Here is a 19,095-nt window from a genome sequence, read left to right as displayed (position 1 = left end):
CAAAAAGAACAATACTGCTAAAATTAAATACACAGTGTACAGCATAGGAACACGAACACTGTAGAGTAATAATTAATAGTGCAAAGTACTAAACAATGCACTATATAGTACACACAGTGTAAATAACAAAGAATAACACTGTTACAGTAAAAATAGTGCAAAGCACACAAAGAATGCACTAAATAGTAAAACAGTGCAATGTTAGTCACCTCGCGCTACAGCACTGATGAGTAACAGCACATTCGATAATGTGCGCCGCAGATGAGCACAAAGTACCTCTAATGCATACGAGTACATAAGCTTGAGTGAACACCACACCGCCAAACCGATAATCACTTCGTTTCATCCGGCTACGAACATGCAAAAAGTATGTTCCATTAACCGCAAGCTTTGTTTGCAAAAGTAACTTGGAAACCACCGGGCATGGATGTTTTGAATGCAACCGACGTGCCGACATTAACTACCATCGAACTGGATTCAACTAATAGTAAACTTCACTCTTGACGGGAAGATCGTACCTAAGAATTAACACTGCTTACGTTATTTTGCAGTTCGCACTGCATACACCTACGAGTATTCACAATTGACCGCAATGTCTATTGCCGACTTAGAATATCAAATCTTTCGAGTTCCCCGCATTAAACTACGAATACAAGTACATAGTCGTACCGTTTAAATAGTAACCTCATCATCACCGGAAGTACCTACTGCATCATCCATGCACATGGGGTTCACGATATTGCAACATCAACTGTGAGGGAAACTATCAGTAAATCCCACAAGCGCTGCCGCTACTGCAACATTAACTACACCTAAAAGTCCACTGTGAGGGATCCCAGGACGCACTGCCTTCTGCCATCCCATCCCCAGCACCAACGTGGACAACACTGAGGAATCGCCCAAGCCAGGATGAACTGCAGCAGTACCGCCATCCGCACCGCTTGACTACATAAACGGAAGTGTTGAAGAAGTAACTCAATAACACGTGGGAGCAGCAACTTTCCATCCGGAGCACCAACCCTCCTTCGATCCCCCACGATCAGCAGCTTACTAATAGTAAATCTAATTTTCTGTTTCCTCATTCATTTCGTTACGTTTTTCTTTGACTCTTGATAAGACACGTATATCTTATCGCCACTGTGAGGGATGTAGCCGTAGAATCATGTTCTACAGATTGTCATTGGTAACAACTCAATCGGAAACAGATGTACCGCCTATCTCAGTAGAATTGTGAATCCATGTTATCGGTTATGAAGAATTCTGAGATGTTCTGACTTTTCTGGATGTGAAATCAGTAGACGTGCTCACGCTGCCTCGACCGGCAGACGGTTGACTTTCCCACATGTTCTTGCTCTTGCCCTTGCCCTTGCCCTTGCCCTGATTCTGATTAAATTGATGATGATGTTCCTGAATTCGCGCGTTACGTAAGATTGTGATTTACTTAAGATCTGGGTAATTACCGACGAACCATCGAACCTCGTTTATCGTGGTACGGGTGGATTAACCCAACCCACTAGGGGCAGCTTAGAAGTTGCCATTGCAATAATGTCTTATGCTATGAATCACTTATGTAGGTGGTTCAGTGGTGCTTCCCGTAGAGTCCGATGTTAAGCTGGTAATCTGAACTGTCTTGAAAGTTGTAAAGTTAGTTGCCGCTTGGCTGTCTACGACGAAAATGGAAGGACCGGAAACATTCAGTCTGTCTGGTTATGATTAGCAACGGCCAACTCTTTTGGTTTGAGTATTAAAGGTTGTTAAATGTCATCAGTTTAGTAGCTGCCGCCTTTAGTTACTGCCAAGATATACTTTTAGTCTTACTCCGTGTTAGAATATATTGGATAATGTACTGACTACACGTATCCTATAACGAACCAACACACTTCCCGTCGTATTGTTCATTAGACTGATACACGATGTTCAAGTAATCAATGCTGTTGACACGGCTTTAATTACCACACAGGGTACGGTAAACACACTCACTTACACAGGACTTAGCCCGTATGTATCATCAGTTAGGGATCAGTGTACTGGGTGCATATGATCAGATATTAGGTTACACATAGGTACACAATGAGTAATCATAATATAAATCCTAACACTCCGCCGCAAAACGATCAACAGCTTTACGCTTGTGGACACCGTATATTCAAAATGCGATGGCAAGTTGGCAACATTTCAGTAGTGCAAGAAACAATAGAAGCTGCGTACTCATTGCTGCTTTTTGCGTAGAGGTTACGATAACAAAAACTCGCCTCGGCTTTGGTGTGAGCTAGATAGTTGTCTAGATGCAAGAACAGAGACAAAGGGAACGGACGACAGACTGACCAAAAGTTTTAAAGAGCAAGCAGATGTGAAACGATCCATAGCGCCTTTTAATGCCCAGTTTTCCACGGACTTTGGCTTTATTATTTATAAATTTTCTAGCACAGTTCACATTTCCAGTTTGTAATAAGGGCGTGCTCTTGTAATTGCGCGCATGTGGGTCGTTTGTCCGGACACCTGGTGATGCATGCGGTAACGAAAGCCAAAGCGTTAAATTGACTGCCAAAAGCGCTGGTATCGGGTTGCGCTGCGTGAACCGACAATGAATGAAGGTTACTAACAAATTCGGTAAATTTACTTTCGCCTTTAAAGCTGTGCTGCATCATCTGTCCGTCTCTGTAGTAGATCCACCGTGGCGGACTACGCTGTACCATTTCAATGACGGTGCAGCCGAAACTGAACACATCCGTTGCGGATCCGATTCGTGTGCGTTGGTCGTCTGTATTAACCGTGAGCTGCTGCATTTCCGGTGAAGCAAATTGTGATGAACCTTCTGGCCAAATGCTGTACTCTCCGTTGCTTGATTTCGTACTGTCAAACGACGACTTCTCGAAGTGAGCGATCTTCAGCGTGTATATTATTTTTCCATCTTTCTCCGACGTTTGTACGAAAATGTTGGAGCAGCGAATATCCTTGTGAATAATGCTGTATTCGTGGATAACGCTCAAACCGGTTAAAATTTGGCTGGTGAACTGCGGCACCAGCGATACACGGAATCGCCGGGTTGTTATCATGGCAGACAAAGGCATGAAGTCACCTTTAACAAATATTACATTTTTTTCTAAGTTCTGGAAAAAACTGAATAATTAAAAAGGTGCTTACCTTCATATTCCGTGAAAATCACTAGCACGGTAGCATTATCATGTAATTCCGCGGCAAAGTGCTTGATGATCTGCTTGGTGTTTCCCGAAATTTTAACGAGCAGCTTCGCAAGCGCGTGTCTCTTTTCCAGGACATCGGCTTTGCAGTCTTTAGCCGGAAGCGCAGAAATGATGCATGCCGATGTTCTTTCACGATCCTGGACTTCGGGATGCGTAAGACGATGCGCAAGCTCAACAGACCTTTTCTTCTCTTCCGCTTCGTCCAGCACTATCGTCTTTTGAAATTCACCTTGAGGACAATTCTTTTTGGTATTTTCTTTGTCAATGGTCTCGTTGACAATATCATAGTGACTGTATGCCAAACGCTGCTGTGCAGCGCTTTTTAAAATAAGTTTCAAGGAAGATCCGCCATGCGATGCATCATCCATTTTTCTCTGTAAAATAACTCAAAACTATGCTAAAATAAGTGAATACCTAGTTTTCTAAGTGCAGTAGACTTTAAAACAGCGATTGCACGGCTAATAAAGCACGCTGGTGTTATCGAGTAATCGCGCCAATGATCTCTGGGATATGTGAGATAAATCCAAAACAATATCCTTTTGTTCCACAACCACTCTGAAATCTTTTCAAAACGATTCTGCGAGATAAAGGTGCGTATTCGCAGTTGTAATTACTACTTATATACCAAGGGTTGGGTTTATTACAAAACACTATCGCCGCAAGTATTTGTGCGCAAGCGATAAACTGATGTTTAGTTATATATGCTGGCTTTGGTCAAACAGATTATAAACAGAAATAAAATAGTTTCCGGTACGGGATTTATTTCGCAAGAAATCTTAGCGAAGGCTTGCCGCGGTAGCTTTGAAACAGTCATTCCTTTTCGCCCGTACCACGGTATAAAAACGTGGTAATTCGTAACAGCTCGTAGTAAGCACTCAATGCGTGCAACGCATGCTCATAAAGTAAAAGTAATTTCCTTTTGACTTTACTCACAGTATTTATGTGGCAGTCCGGAATGCATTACAAACTTAACCCCTGATCTCATATTATATACATACGTACACAACGACGACAACGCTAAGGTCCAAAGCGATGATGGTATCGTCAAATGCGTAAGCACTGTTACTCATGCAACGGTTAACTTTGCGGCGCTCTAAGTATGGTTAAAAGCAAAATTATTTTTGCTCGCCAACACACTGGAGAACTAACTGTTACTCATGCAACGGTTAACTTTGCGGCGCTCTAAGTATGGTTAAAAGCAAAATTATTTTTGCTCGCCAACACACTGGAGAACTAACTGTTACTCATGCAACGGTTAACTTTGCGGCGCTCTAAGTATGGTTAAAAGCAAAATTATTTTTGCTCGCCAACACACTGGAGAACTAACTGTTACTCATGCAACGGTTAACTTTGCGGCGCTCTAAGTATGGTTAAAAGCAAAATTATTTTTGCTCGCCAACACACTGGAGAACTAAGAAATAAATTACTGTATCACAGAAATTGTTCGCTTGATATCGCGAGCAAGTTTAAACAATCCATTTGCTTGTTCTCTATGTTTGCTTTGATAAGGAATTGCGCGCCAGTTAAAATTATCGTCTTCATATCGACAGTAATCCGCCGTAACACGCTATGGAAAACGAACTGAGCTGCATCAGTTAAAACTGCATCAGCGTAGCGGCTAACGTACCCAACTTGTTGCATGAACTGGTTTCTCCTATCGGTGCGGTAACACTAGAGGTGGTCACTCTGCTTTTGGGGTGTGGAAACAAACTTTATCGACTAAAGACCTCAGCTCTGGATTCCGGACGTTCTTTTCCTAGTAGCCGATCACAATGTCTCAAGGTACCGGTATCTGAATTCGCACTTTATGCTGGACCCTAACCAAAAGCATACAACATTACACAGTACACAGTACGACTATTACGTATTGTGGTATATGTGGGAATAGTACCGCTTTATTGTGAATCGTAACTCGACAAAACAGCAACTGATTTTGCTGACACTGTTTGTCAGCAACAATACGGACAGCGTCGCTAGGGACAAGCGCGCGTCCTTTGTACAAGGTCGAGGCATATCTCACATCATCCTTTCTTTAAAAAAAAATAACGAAAAAAAAAATTTCGGAACTTCTTTAACGAAACTTAACAGGAATTCATAAAACGTCGTATGGCTCGTGGTTATCAGAATAAATATACTTATTTTCCCGTTCATTTTCTTGACCGGATCTGCATGCCCGTTCAATGTGGCCCTTTCTGCCACATTTATTGCAGATTGCGTTTCTGTACCAACATCGTTCACGAACATGATTCTTCCCACCGCAACTGTCGCAGGATCCTTTCTCTCTCGGCTTCGGAGGCTTGTCATCTTCTGAATCTTCAGTGGAACTGGCGCTGACATTTGGCGCAGACAACTTTCCTTTGGACTGAACCTTGGTCTGAATCTTTCCATTGCTTCTTTTGGACTTCATCTTGGAAATCTTTGCAACTAATTCATTTCCTGAATCTTTTGTACTCTTTCTGGAATCTTCAAGGCCTTTCTCGCACTGCTTTGCGGCATCCAGTGTCTCACTGAACGTCTTGTGTTCGTGGGTTAGTAGGTACAACCGCGTTGATTGGTTGTTGATGCCACGGATGAATGCCGCACTCAGGTTGTCCTCTACGACTTCAGCAGGAAATTTACAGGTCGTGGTTTTATCCCGTAACCTTTCGGCAAATTCCTCCAGCGTAAGGTCACCTTGCACCATGGAATAAAAATCGGCCCATTCAGCTGCTCTGAAGGTCACTGTCGTGTAAGCAGTATCCAGCTTTACCAGTAATTCGTCAAGGTCGAATTCTCGAGGTCGTTTCGGCCGGCACAGTGAAACCAGCTTCTGGAAAGCCTTCACTCCCAACGAATTCAACAGGAGACCTCGTTGTTTGTCTTTCGGCATTTCTGTCCATTCTAAGAAGTTTTTGAACCTTTCCTTCCAGTTCTGCCATTCATCCTCTTCAGGATCGAATTTCATCAAAATCACATCATCCTGGTTAACTTTAGACATTGTACAGAGAATGGCAAAAACGTATGCCGGTAGAGAAGGCAATAGTTATGAAACTAGTAATATCCAGTGCTCTACCCTTGACAAGTTCGGACTTCACGCCAATTGTGGTATATGTGGGAATAGTACCGCTTTATTGTGAATCGTAACTCGACAAAACAGCAACTGATTTTGCTGACACTGTTTGTCAGCAACAATACGGACAGCGTCGCTAGGGACAAGCGCGCGTCCTTTGTACAAGGTCGAGGCATATCTCACACGTATCCTATAATCTAAAAACTGATTCACGGGCTGCATTAGCACGTGTCTCGATTTTAAGGCGAATCTAAGGTAGCTTTGGTACGGTTGCTCAACCACAGCAAGCTAACTGTATGAAGAGGGCACGCCCACAGATACGGTTCGCGAAGGAGCCACCACCTCGAGAAGAGTATTTGCTGAATCCTAACGAGAGTTACGAGACTCGCTTTGAACCGATACACAGAGTGCTTTTGGTGTTCGAAGAAATCCAAGCCTTAATTAAAAAACCTTTACCCATGCCCGAATGGCTCTGAGTCAACGCATTCAGACTGGGCGCTCCAACCTTGTGATGTTTTCGTGATGACGACTTCCAAAGCATTCGCCGCGATGCTCGCAACGTCTTGGAGACGGCTACACAGTCCGAGCCATGCCATGGAGGAATATTTCCCGAGAACGTTGCTATGGATGATCTCGGACCACCAGTTCTCGGACCTGCACACAACCCGTTGAATTTGTGGACAACGTGGATAAGCGCGAGCTCTCGTAATGTGGCTTTTATTCCACCGGAAGGCGTGGCAGCGTTACCAGCTTCAGCCGGTGACACCAGCAAAGCTGATTCCTGGGCACTCGGATGTCTGACCATTTGGTTCATCAACATCGACCAGCCGTTGGAACTGGTCCGGCATATGCGCTATGCCTCCGGTGTCGAGGTGTTTCACCTGGAACAACCGCTACTGCCGAGACTGCAGGCACTGTATGCTCCGACGGGGCAGCATAAGAACATGGTCATCGGCCCAAAGATCAAGCTGATTAGACCGGTTCCATCTGTCTGTGAGGACTTTTTGGGTCACTGCTTGGAGCTGGACCCGGCGAAACGATGGAGTCTGCAGCAGTTGCGTGCTCATCCTTTCCTGGATTTGACTAAATCGACGGAAGAGTTGTTCACATTAGAAGCCGAGCTTTTTAAACATAGGCTGTCCTTTAAGGAGGTGTTTGAGTTAAGGAACGTGAGGAATCATCCGGTGCTAAAGAGCGATGATGCAGGGCTGCCGCATCAGCAGGGTGAACTCGTCCAAAAGCTTCCCGGTAACCGTCCGCCGCGGATGGCAGATATCTGGCGTTTTGCATTATATGGAAAAGAGGAGAGAGAGTTGCAGGAAAAACGCGCTTTGTGGTGGAAGGCTTTTGGCCAGCTGGTTAATGCGCTGACTATGGAAGCCAGCACGGAAGAATGGGCTAGCATTTGCAGGCGAGGATTGCAAGAGGGAAGCAAAAACATTGTGCAGCACTTTGGCCGGCAGTTGGTCGAAGCAAGACACCTGGCTTTCCCAATGGAGATACATGTCGTTACGGAGCATTGTACAGGTCCGTTGCAGCCAAAATCTAAAACAGTGAACCCTAAAACCATTTCGTAACGTTTACAAAGTAAAGTTGTACAGGAAAGCAAGCTTTGTAAAGGTAATCATAAAAGGCCTTTCCTTTAGGAGGTTCGTTCAAAGATGCAGCTGAATATGCGCTGCCTATCGATATCGTTGCTAAGTGGTCTCGGGAAGTTCTGCAGGGTCTCAAGTATTTATATGGACACCGTATCGTGCATCGCAATATCAACAGCAGCATCATCCTCTTCAGCGAAGTTGGTTTCAAGGGAATCATCAAGATCGGAGGCTTTCAGTATATGCGGCAACTGGAAAAGGACCGCACTGAATGTCACGAAGTAAGCGCCCGGCCCGGACAGGACGGACGGTTCGCCGCTCCGGAAATTGTGAATTCCTACACGGGGGATGTAAACGTGGGAAGGAAGTGTGATATCTGGAGCCTTGGATGTGTGGTGCTGCATTTGTTAAGCGGTGAACCACCGTTATACACCGGCGCAAAGGATCAGCCCATGTTAACGGAAATGGCGATTCTTTATCAGCTCAACAGTGCCAACAAGAAGCTGCCTCAAATTCACGACTGGATACCGATCAAGGCCCGGGAATTCGTTAGGACATGTTTGAAGTTCGATCCGGAGGAACGACTAGCCGCTGCCGAGCTTCTTCAAAATTTAGAAAACGAAAGCCTGGGGCAGGATACCCCTGTGTATCTCGCAAATCGTAAGGGCGAGCAACTTCCTGTTGATGTTGTGCTGCATTGGAGAAACTAGCTCTAATTACGGTTACGCTGCTTGCTTTGTTGTCATTTGCACAATATGTGCGGTAGTGCTGAATCCAGGTCTGCCAGTACTGACAACTTTCATACCTACGATTTGTCATTCCTGTTGCATTTATCGTTTTTGAGTATTTAAGACTAGTATTTGAATCATGACCCCTTGCACCGCTCAAGTAGCGGCACGGCGGTTAAAGTCGTTACTGGCTGCTATCAACATGTTAATCGTTCTATCAGCTTAATGCATTATTATTTCATCCCTATATAATACATATTTTGAAAAATATTTTTTTGTTTTCACGAACATTACTGACTCTGCACTCACTAAAAATAATGCAGCTGTTAATTCTCTGATAAAGATCCTTGCGTCAGCAAAATAGGACTGTATTCTTATCAGTAATATTATTACTGATGAATGCAGTTCTATTTTGCAGTGCGTAAGTCAGAACATACTGCAAAATGGAGCCAATACGGCTATATTGAGTGCTGTACATAGGTATACCGATTCACAGCATATTTTGTACGCCTGGATCGGATAATAAGGTCGTGAGAGAACCGATGGTACATACCCGCAAGCAGATAAGTTACTCTTATCTTGAGAAGAGCTTCTCGTAATGATTTCTACTAAGTTACTTACATTCGTGTTGCCGATCATTGTTAAAAACACTATCCAACAACAAAACAATGCATGTGCGATAAACCGACGTTAAACATCTAAATTGGCTCCGATATGCCATAACAGCATTCATTAAATATGGGAGCGGCGCCTGTATCTGTAGTGACAAATTTTGACAAATTGTTCACTGTGAATAGGTCGCATTCGCCAACTGATGCCGAGTAATAAGTGATTTTTTAAAGGCTGTTTACCCTGATGTTTGAGCTTGAGTAATTAAATAAAAATAATTAAATAGTGTCGCTGGTAAATGTCCATAAAAATCTTTGGGGAGGCTCGTCCAGGAGGAAGCCACATACAGAGTACATCATACTGTAAAAAAAAACCATGAGTAGGAAACCTACTGCAGTTATCGAGTGCGCGCACTACTACATAATGCTTTCACAAAATCAGCAACTTCCATCTGCCTTACTCATGCGTCAAGTGGCAGGTGTGACAAACTTGAACTCTGATCTCAAATACATGTGCTTACTACATTCACCGATCCACGTATAATATTATGGTGTATGTAGAAGGCACTATGGCTTGAAACGATAATAACGCTTGGGGCTTATGGTACCGATAGAGAAGAGCTGTGGCTGGCTGTATCAGTTCATGTGCGATGCTCTCATGTCAGCGCCCAACTGTAAATAAATAATTTGTACTGCAACGTAGTGAAAAGCTCGAGATATAGTAAAAGTGTTTGAAGCAGTTTGTAAAATTAATCATCCCATTTTATGCTCTCGCAGGTGGTTCAGATAAGAAGTATTCTCTATTGTTAACTGTTGTTGCTGTCGGCGTCGGCATGGGTTGGCCTGTGATACGCTATATACATAAAACAAACACAAAGTTGTCTGAGCGTTGCAGGCAAAGTATCTTAGCGAAACCAGCACCGACGAAAACCTTACAGACGTCAGAAATCTTCACCCGCATTTTGCGCTTCGGCAAAAAATGCCATCGGCGTCAGAAGATATTTTTGGGTTTCGGACTCCTTTTTCGAATAGTCCATCAATGTCACAAGGTAATTTATTCTCATTCAGTTATTCGAACCTTTTCGCAAATTCTATTATTACTTCAGATTGATATCAGATAGACGTACAAACTTGTGCCGTTGTGCGTTGCAAAAACCTATTTATTTTTTTCTGTTCAGGTGTTATCAGTTTTAGTGCAAACAAAATTTAAAACCGTGATTGCAATTTGCAAAAAAAAATTTCCCCCTATCCGCTGGGGCTGGTGTTGCAAACTAAAACAAAACTCGCGCAGATCCTCAGCTATTTTTGTAGATGACGATTTTCACATCATGCGCCGCGATATTCGCGCAGTCCTGGTCACTGCAATCCATTCAGAGCCATGTCACGGAGGAATATTTCCGACAAGCGTAGTTTTGCCCAATTTCCAGCCTGCTGTTCTCGGGGCGGCACGGCCCTTGTTAAGTTTGTGGACACAGTGGATAAACATAAGTTCTCCTAATGTGGCTTTCATCCCACCGGAAGGTGTTCTGGCGTTACCACTTTCCACCGGCGACAACAGCAAAACCGATTCCTGGGCGGTGGGATGCCTGACCCTTTGGTTCATCAACAACGGCCAACCGCTGGAACTCGCCCGACATATGCGCTACATTTCCCGTGCCGAAGTGTTTCATAACTTTCATCTGAAGCAACCGTTACTACCGAGACTTCAGGCATTGTATAAGACGGCGGGGCAGCACAACGACCTGCTTATCGGTCCAAAAATTAATCCGAGTAGACCGGTACCATCCGTCTGTGAGGACTTTCTGGGACAATGTTTGAAGCTTGACCCAGCGAAACGATGGAGTCTGCAACAACTGCGTGACCATCCCTTCCTGGATTTAAGTAAATCGACGGAGGAGCTCTTCACGCTAGATCTTGAGCTTTTCAAAGAGAGGTCCTTTCTAAGCGAATGCTCTTTTAAAGAGATGTTTGGCTCGAAGAACGTCTGGGAACATCCGGTTTTTCACAGCTACGATGCAATGGTATCGCATCAGCGAGGTGAACTCATATACGAACATCCAGGTCTCAGCCAGAGGCGGCCAGTGGATATCTGGCGCTTTACGTTCTGCGGATACATAGAGAAAAAACCGCAGAGGCAATTCAGTTTGTGGACGAATTGTTTTGGGCAGTTGGTTAATGCGTTGACGATGGAAGCCTGGAGGAAAGAATGGGCTACTATATGCAGAATGCGAGAACTGCAAGAGGGCAGTAAAAATGTTGTGCAGCACTTTGGCTGTCAGTTTTTCGGTACCAGCAATTCGACTGTCCCAATGGAGATGCTGCTTATTACGGAACACTGTGCAGGTAGTCGCAATATTCTGAAGCAGCGAACCATCAAAACATTTACAAATACTGTACAACTTAAAATTGATAGAAGGATGCCAAAGCAATTCAAGAATAAATTTGTCAGCGACAACTAGAGCAACTATTTTGGTGTAGACCTGCACTGACTCAATAATGGTGATTCGTAGCCAAATATATGCTATAAAGTATAGTAACACTAACAGCATCGCCGAGAATATAGTACAGCAATCCGGGAAAATTTGGTCAACTTTGATGGGTATGCATTAAAAAATTTTTAACTGAGATAATGTCCGTTTTCAGGAGGTTCATTTAAAGAAGCAGCTAAATATAAGCTGCCGATCGAGATCATCGCTAAGTGGACTAGGGAGGTGCTGCAAGGTCTACAGTATCTGTACGGACACCGCATCGTCCATGGCAACATTAATAGCTGCCATATTCTCTTCAGCGACTCCGGTTTCAAGGGTACCATCAAGATCGGCGGTTTTCATTACATGCGGCGATATGAAGCGGACCCAGATTCACCTTTTCACTGTAGTTCACCACAAGAAGTGAAAGACCGACAGGAACCGGATGGACGGTTTGCCGCTCCGGAAAGCATTGCCTTCCATATTGCAGATGAGAAACTGGGCAGGAAGAGCGATATTTGGAGTATGGGGTGTGTTGTTCTGCATTTGGTCAGCGGTGAACCACCGCTTTACACTGGCCCTAAAAACAAGCTGATAACATTGGAAATTGCTATTCAATACCACTTCCACATCAACAAAAACGCATTGCCTTGCATTGACGAGTGGATACCGACAAGCGTCCAAGTCTTCATTAAAAGCTGCTTGCAATTCGATCCACAGAAACGGCCAAGTATTAATGAGCTCCTTAAAAAATTAGAAACCGGAAGCTTTGGTATAATTCGACAATTTCGACCGGATACTGCGCAGTATCTTGCAAATCGTAAAGGTGAGCCACTTCCCGTGGATGTTGCGGAGCATTGGAGAACCCACCCTTGATGATGGCCGCGTTTGTTCCTCTGATGTCATGTTTTCACCAAGCATGGCAGTAATGAAGATGTGCCAGTGATCACATTTGTCATCGTCGTATCTGATACGTGAAGCGTTTTTAATTTACTGAGCACGCCGCTTTTAATAGCGCCGTCTTTGTTAACTTATAAATGCCAATACATATACATATACGATCGTGTGACTCCTTTAAATTCTTGTTTTGCCCTTCTTACGTGCACGGCGCAACATTTTCTTCTCATTTTTTTTAACCAAATGCGATTTTCGCCTTTTGGTCATGGCCGTAGTGCTTTTCGTACTAGTCATAATTTTGACATGGATCAACGTTGATTTGCATTGGAGTTTCCACGGAGCGCTGCAGAATATGACATAAATTTTACCCGCAACCGCTGTAGCGATTAAAGTCTTCACTTTCTGTTTTTGACATGTAACTCGCCCGATTAATGCATTACTATTGCTAGTACTACTCTAACTTTTTCAAGAGACAATTTATATCTCGGAACAGCAGTGAGACAGCACTCACCGGCGCAAGCGTTATTCCACCTCCGATAAAGACGCATGATTCAGCAAATAGCAAATTGGACTGCATTTTATCGATGATACAAAATAAGCGCAAATCAGAGCTTATCGACGTATCAAGGTAGGTAAATGTACTGAAAAGCCCGTAGAATTTTCCAAAATGGAGCCAGCACGGCATTACATACCTCAAAGTAGACGCAGCGTATAAGCACGACAGAGCTCTGCATCGGGTATACAGATCCGCAGCATTTGTTGAACGTCTGCATTATTACACAGGAGCGCGCCCTTATAGCTTCTTGCAGGGGCCTAGGCTCAAACTCTGACTCTGATTCTGACCACTCAAACTCTGACTCTGACTACTCAAAGTCTGACTCTGACCGCTCAAAGTCTGACTCTGATTCTGAAGGTTTCTTAGGTTTCTTAGGTTTGTCTTAGGTTTCTTAGTTTTCTTAGGTTTCTTAGGTTTCTTAGGTTTCTTAGGTTTCTTAGGTTTCTTAGGTTTTCTCAGGTGTTCTCAGGTTTCTTAGGTTTACTTGAGTTTTCTTAGTCAGAGTCAGACTTTGGACAGTCAGAGTCAGACTTTGAGTAGTCAGAGTCAGACTTTGAGCGGTCAGAGTCAGAGTCAGAGCTTGAGCGCGGGCCTCTTGCAGGTGGGGTTTTGGTCCGAAGCCTGGTAAGACATGCGCTCACGAACTCTATACCATATGTCTGGTTTCCTGAAGCGCTGGTATTAGGTTCCGCTTTCTAGCAGGTAATGTATCAAGATTAATTGCAAAATTCAACCAATGTGCGTTCAGTTTTGGAATTGTGCTGCATCATCTGCATCAGGTCAAATGTGACGGGCATCGCTGAACAGTCAATGCCGGTGCAGCCGATATTGTACACATCGGCCGATCCTGCGAGCATACTGCGGTGATCGACTGTTTCAAAGGCCAGCTGCGGCATTTCCGGTGAAGCAAACTGCGATGAACATTTGGGACAAATGTCGAACTGTCCCAGGCACGATTTTGAACCACTAAAAGTAGCTTTTTCAAAGTGACGTGCGCTCTGTATCTTAGTTTTCATTTTATCTTCGATTTTCGAACCAAAACGTTGGAGCAACGGATATCCATATGAATAATGTTGTGTTCCTGTATTACACGCAAAAAGACTACAATCTGCCTTGTAAACGGTGACACTAGCAGCCTGCGAAACTGCCGTGTTTTTAACAGGACGGTTAAAGGCATGAAATCACCTTAATGAGACTGTTTTCAGCTTTTACACAGCATTAAACGCGCCGTACCGCGGGGAACTTTACACAACTGAATAATTATTATCAAAAACGCTTTACATTCATAGCTGATCAGAATTATCACCGTAGTATTTTCTCATAAAATTCGGCAAAGCGCTCGATGACTTGACTCGCGCTGAGCGACATTTATTTTTAATGAGCTGTGCTGCAAGTTCATATTCCATAACTCAGTTTTACAGTTATCAGGTGCCAATACTTGCCGACATCGTGTGGCGACCTTACATTGCTTATGCGTAATTTGTATAAGATTTCTTGACCATTTCCGCTGCTTGTCGGCATCGTCCCGTACTATTATAGCTTGAAAAAAACAGTGGACGCAGTTCTTTTGCATCTCCTTCCACAATGGCTCTTTTGCATTTATCAAAACGGTTTTATTCCAACATTGCTGGTGTGTGCTTTTTTTAAATTAATTTCCCGAAAGATTCGCCATACGCTTCTCCTTTCTATAAAATAGTTTTCCAATAACGAAGAAGTAATTTTCAGACTATACAGTTGACACAGTGTATCAAACTTCATTTTAAAATAAATTCACGGTTAATTACACCCCTAATTTTTATCTACTTTGTTCACGCCCCGTTATCTCTCGGAATGCTGTAATAAGGTAATCTGAAAATAGTAGCATCTTTCCTTACTCAAAACTTAATAACTCTTAATAGTACAACAAAAGTCTTCCGAGATAAGATTGCCTAATGATTTCTGTTCAATTTTTACATTACCAGCGATGAGAGTCAGCCCGTCGTTGCACAACATTATTACAATAACAGTATCTGTCTATTGTAACAACCGCCTATTTGGCTGCTGTTCTAGTGGGGTAGCGATCAGCCTTTACCACGATTATGCGGCTGTTGGGATGAAAGGTTGGGCAATGGTGCGGTCGTGGACGCTCTTAACTTACTAAACGCAATTATACAGGTGACCCCGATTGGGAAGATACCGTATTTTTCGAATTAGAAGCCCTGGGCTTCTAAATTTTCAAAGGTGTTCGGGGTGAGGCTTATACCGCAGAGGAGGCTTATATTGTAGGGGAGGCTTTTAAATTTTTGAAGCCTTTAAACCAGCGTTATTGCTATGCTATGTATATGGAAGGAGGCCTCTAATGCGGAGGAGGCTACTAAATTTTCGAAGTAAAGTGGGGGGAGGCTTATAGGATAGAGGAGGTTTCAATTTTGGAGGAGGCCTTAAATTCGAAAAATACGGTACATGTCCATCCCAAGCGGTCATAGCGAGTACAAGACTGAGTTCTAGAAAATCATGAGGTGGAAAAGTAGCCGGTAAGATGGTGTCAGGGCGGGCTTATGATTCAGCCCTTCTGTCATTGGTTGGTTTTGGGTTCTTTCCTGTCTGGGCATTTTCATGCGTTTTGATGGCATCTTCATGCATTTTGATGGCTCTGTACGCAGCTGCGCTGCCTACAGAGGCCAGTTGGTTTTTGGCTTGCGCGCAAGCGCGGTGTGTGTCAGATTTCGGCATTAAAGCCTACATCCGGGTTGCTTTTGTTCCTCCGTCGATGATCGATGCGCGCTTAGCCAGCGCCATCTGATAATGGACAGAAATTTCACAACACGGTGGAATGATGACTCATAACTGGGTGGTCTTATCGGTAGTACAAATACTATCGCTACAATATGGCTTGCAACGATTATTTTGTTTGGCAAACAAAAGCAGTGGTTACTCGATAGGTAGCGATATCGGTTCATGTGTGATGCTCTCAGCGCCTATCATTGCTAACAACAGTTTGTACTCCAGTGTATGAAATGTTCGAGGTAGTAGGTTACCACATAGTTTGTTGCTTATTATCGTGAATGACGGTAACATAGTAGAATAATCTGTGTGTGGGCTTTCATTAGTTGGTTGCTTTGATAAGAAGTACTCTGTGTTCTTAAGTGTTGTTGCTATCGGTGCCGGCACGGGTTTGCCTGTGATATGCTCTACAAAAGCAAACTGCAAAGCTACATATTTGAGCGTTGCAGCCAACGTATCTTAGCAAAACTAGAATTAAAAGAAAATTTTAGAGAGGCTAGAATTTTTCATCCGGTTTCGGCGCTTTGGTCAAATATTCATCAACGTCCGAAGATATTTCTTTGTTTCGAGCGCTCTTTTCCAAATAATGCATCACAATGTTTCAAGGTAACTTAGACTCATTTTAGTCATTCGAACCTTTGCAAAAATTTTACTACTACTGCATAATTCAATTAGACTCCTGCACATTCTACATACGGTACGTTTGCTTTTCCAGTAATCTGATTTGTTTTGCCCAGGAGCTCAATGGCTATAAAATTTTAGGCAGTAAAGTAACTGTAACAAAAATCCGGCTAGGGTTGGATGCTACGATCAAGGACCAAATCCGTGCCCATCCTTGGACTATTTTCGTGGAAGATGATTTCTACAGCACGCGCCGAGATATTCGCGCCGTCTTGGTCACAGCAGTCCATTCAAAGCGGTGTCATGGAGGAATATTTCCGGATAACGTAGTTTTGCCAAATTTTCAGTCAGCTGTTCTCGGCAGCTCACGGCCCTTGTTGAATTTGTGGACACATTGGATAAACGCAAGTTCTTCTAATGTGGCTTTCATCCCACCGGAAGGTGTTGCTGCGTTACCAGCTTCCACCGGCGACACCAGCAAAGTCGATTCCTGGGCTCTGGGATGCTTAACCATTTGGTTTATCGACAACGAACAACCACTGGAACTTTCCCGACATATGCGAAATGTTTCCCACGTGCTTGATTTGAAGCAACCGCTGCTACCGAGACTGCAGGCATTGTATAAGAATGTGGGACAGCACAAAAAACTATTTTTTGGGCCAAAACTCAAGCTTGCTAGACCGGTACCATCCGTTTGCGAAGACTTTTTGGGTCGCTGTTTGGCGGTTGACCCAGCGAAACGGTGGAGTCTCCAACAGCTGCGCGCTCATCCCTTTCTCGACCCAAGCAAATCAACGGAGGAGCTTTTTGCACTCGATACTGCGCTTTTTAAGCATCAACTGTCCTTTAAGGAGGCCTCAGAACCGAAAGAATCTAGGGGTCACGCGGTCCTAATGATCGCCTATGCCACGGTGCTACACCAGCAAGGTGAACTCGTATACGAACATCGTCAGCCGCGGGCAGCGGATATGTGGCGCTTTGCATTCCATGTCAACAGAGAGCAGCAGAGGCAGCGTGTTTTGTGGACGTCTTTGAAGCAATTAGTTAATGCATTGACTATGGAAGCCAACAAAGAAGAATGGGCTAGTATTTGTAGGATTCGAGAACTGCAAGAGGGAAGCAAAAATGTTGTACAGAACTTGGGCTGTAAGTGCGTTGAGGTCAGCAACTGGGTTTTCTCAAAAGAGATGCTAGTTGTTACGGAACATTGCGCAGGTACGTCGTGTCAGAAATCTAAAGCAGTGAGTCTTTAAATCACGTATTTGAGATTATGCATGAATCAGTACACGGATGCCAACGCAAGTTAAGAATAAATTTATGCTAGAGGACTACTGTGAATGCGGTTTAAATACACTGACTCAATAAAGCCCGTACTTTAGGTTTGTCGAAATAAAGTAATCCGGCAAAACTTTTTCCAGATTGGTGGGTATGAAAAAATAAAATTACCGTGCTGTCGTCTTCAGGAGGTTCATTGAAAGAAGCGGCTAAATACAAACTGCCCATCGACATTATCGCTAAGTGGACAAGGGAGGTGCTACAAGGTCTACAGTATCTGTACGGACACCGCATCGTCCATCGCAACATCAACAGCGGCAATATTCTCTTTAGCGCCGCCGGTTTTAAAGGGACCATCAAGATCGGCGGTTTTCATTACATAATGTGGCAACATATAGGCCGTAATAATAGAAAAATGGATCGTAATTTCCGAACCGAAATGAATGCCCAGCAAGGACAGGATGGGCGGTTTGCCGCTCCGGAAACCTTGGAATTCTATACTGCAAATGTAAACTTGGAAAGAAAGTGCGATATTTGGAGTTTTGGGTGCGTTGTGCTGCATTTGGTGAGCGGTGCTCCGCCGCTGTACATTGGCGATAGAGGAAAGCCCATAACGTTTGAAATGGCGATAATATATCACGTGCACAGCAACAAAGCGTTACCTCGCATTGACGAGTGGATACCGGCAAACGTCCAAGAATTTATTAAAACCTGTTTGCAACTCAATCCGCAGGCACGGCCAAGCGCTACTGAGCTCCTTCAGAGATTAGAAACCGGAAGCTTCGGTTTAATTCGACAATTTCGCCCGGATACTGCCCAGTACCTCGCAAATCGTGAAGGTAAGCCACTTCCCAACGATGTTGCGGAATACTGGAGGACCTACCCCTGACGATGGCGGCGTTTGTTGCACTGTCAGTTTTGCACATGCCCGTCAGCACTGAAGATGTGCCAGTTTTACGATCTCCCACCGCCATCAATGATGCATTTCCAATTTATCGAGCATTCGCCACGTACTTTATAGCCTTTGCTGACTAAAATGCGGATCCTGTAAATTATTTCAAATGAGCTTTTTGTTTATTTTTTTGCCCTCATGGCGCAACATTCCTTTTTGAATGGTTTCGACCAGATGTGCTTCGCCATCTTGGCCGCATAGTGCTTTGGTAGCAGTGAATTAGTTTGAATAGTGTAACATTCAATAACATTTGTGAGTTACTGTCGAGTAACTCACAAATGTATTGAAGGTTCCATAGGAAACGAATCAGGCGATCGCATTGTATGGCCTAAATCAAGCCCTCCTTCTTCGTTTATGTAGCGACATAGCGATTACAGTCA

The 19,095-nt window shown here is 43.9% G+C and overlaps 4 protein-coding genes across 10 annotated transcripts; 3 read left to right on the top strand and 1 right to left on the bottom strand.

The window, feature by feature from the left end:
* Positions 1 to 1,908: 1,908 nt before the first annotated feature.
* LOC129597450 (probable serine/threonine-protein kinase fnkE) lies at positions 1,909 to 9,529 on the bottom strand. 7 transcript variants are annotated; one of them, XM_055494997.1, is made up of 4 exons: positions 9,197 to 9,529; positions 4,831 to 5,020; positions 3,145 to 3,577; positions 1,909 to 3,079 (listed from the first exon to the last, which is right to left on the bottom strand). In XM_055494997.1, exons 3-4 carry the CDS (start codon positions 3,569 to 3,571, stop codon positions 2,421 to 2,423), a joined length of 1,086 nt encoding a protein of 361 aa, XP_055350972.1. In that variant the 5' UTR covers positions 3,572 to 3,577; positions 4,831 to 5,020; positions 9,197 to 9,529; the 3' UTR covers positions 1,909 to 2,420. The 7 variants fall into 7 exon arrangements, with proteins under 7 accessions (XP_055350972.1, XP_055350975.1, XP_055350974.1 ...); XM_055495000.1 differs by having other exon boundaries at positions 9,427 to 9,497; XM_055494999.1 differs by lacking the exons at positions 4,831 to 5,020; positions 9,197 to 9,529 and adding an exon at positions 4,137 to 4,594.
* Positions 6,763 to 8,557, top strand: LOC129597487 (uncharacterized). The gene is made up of 2 exons (XM_055495057.1): positions 6,763 to 7,779; positions 7,899 to 8,557. The coding sequence occupies exons 1-2, from the start codon at positions 6,876 to 6,878 to the stop codon at positions 8,555 to 8,557; spliced, it is 1,563 nt and encodes a 520-aa protein (XP_055351032.1). The 5' UTR covers positions 6,763 to 6,875.
* Positions 9,530 to 9,832: 303 nt separating the features above from the next.
* On the top strand, positions 9,833 to 12,912 carry LOC129597462 (uncharacterized). The gene is made up of 3 exons (XM_055495021.1): positions 9,833 to 10,232; positions 10,495 to 11,526; positions 11,827 to 12,912. Exons 1-3 carry the CDS (start codon positions 10,163 to 10,165, stop codon positions 12,525 to 12,527), a joined length of 1,803 nt encoding a protein of 600 aa, XP_055350996.1. The 5' UTR covers positions 9,833 to 10,162; the 3' UTR covers positions 12,528 to 12,912.
* A 3,366-nt stretch (positions 12,913 to 16,278) lies between these two features.
* On the top strand, positions 16,279 to 19,087 carry LOC129597492 (uncharacterized). Its single transcript, XM_055495064.1, has 3 exons — positions 16,279 to 16,473; positions 16,663 to 17,703; positions 17,952 to 19,087. The coding sequence occupies exons 1-3, from the start codon at positions 16,464 to 16,466 to the stop codon at positions 18,650 to 18,652; spliced, it is 1,752 nt and encodes a 583-aa protein (XP_055351039.1). The 5' UTR covers positions 16,279 to 16,463; the 3' UTR covers positions 18,653 to 19,087.
* Positions 19,088 to 19,095: the final 8 nt, after the last annotated feature.

This window comes from Paramacrobiotus metropolitanus, unplaced genomic scaffold, assembly GCF_019649055.1.
Source record: "Paramacrobiotus metropolitanus isolate TYO unplaced genomic scaffold, Prichtersi_v1.0 Parri_scaffold0000105, whole genome shotgun sequence".
NCBI classification, from domain to species: domain Eukaryota; kingdom Metazoa; phylum Tardigrada; class Eutardigrada; order Parachela; family Macrobiotidae; genus Paramacrobiotus; species Paramacrobiotus metropolitanus.
Note: the sequence above shows the minus strand (reverse complement) of the source record. Positions and strands in the feature narration are given on the sequence as shown.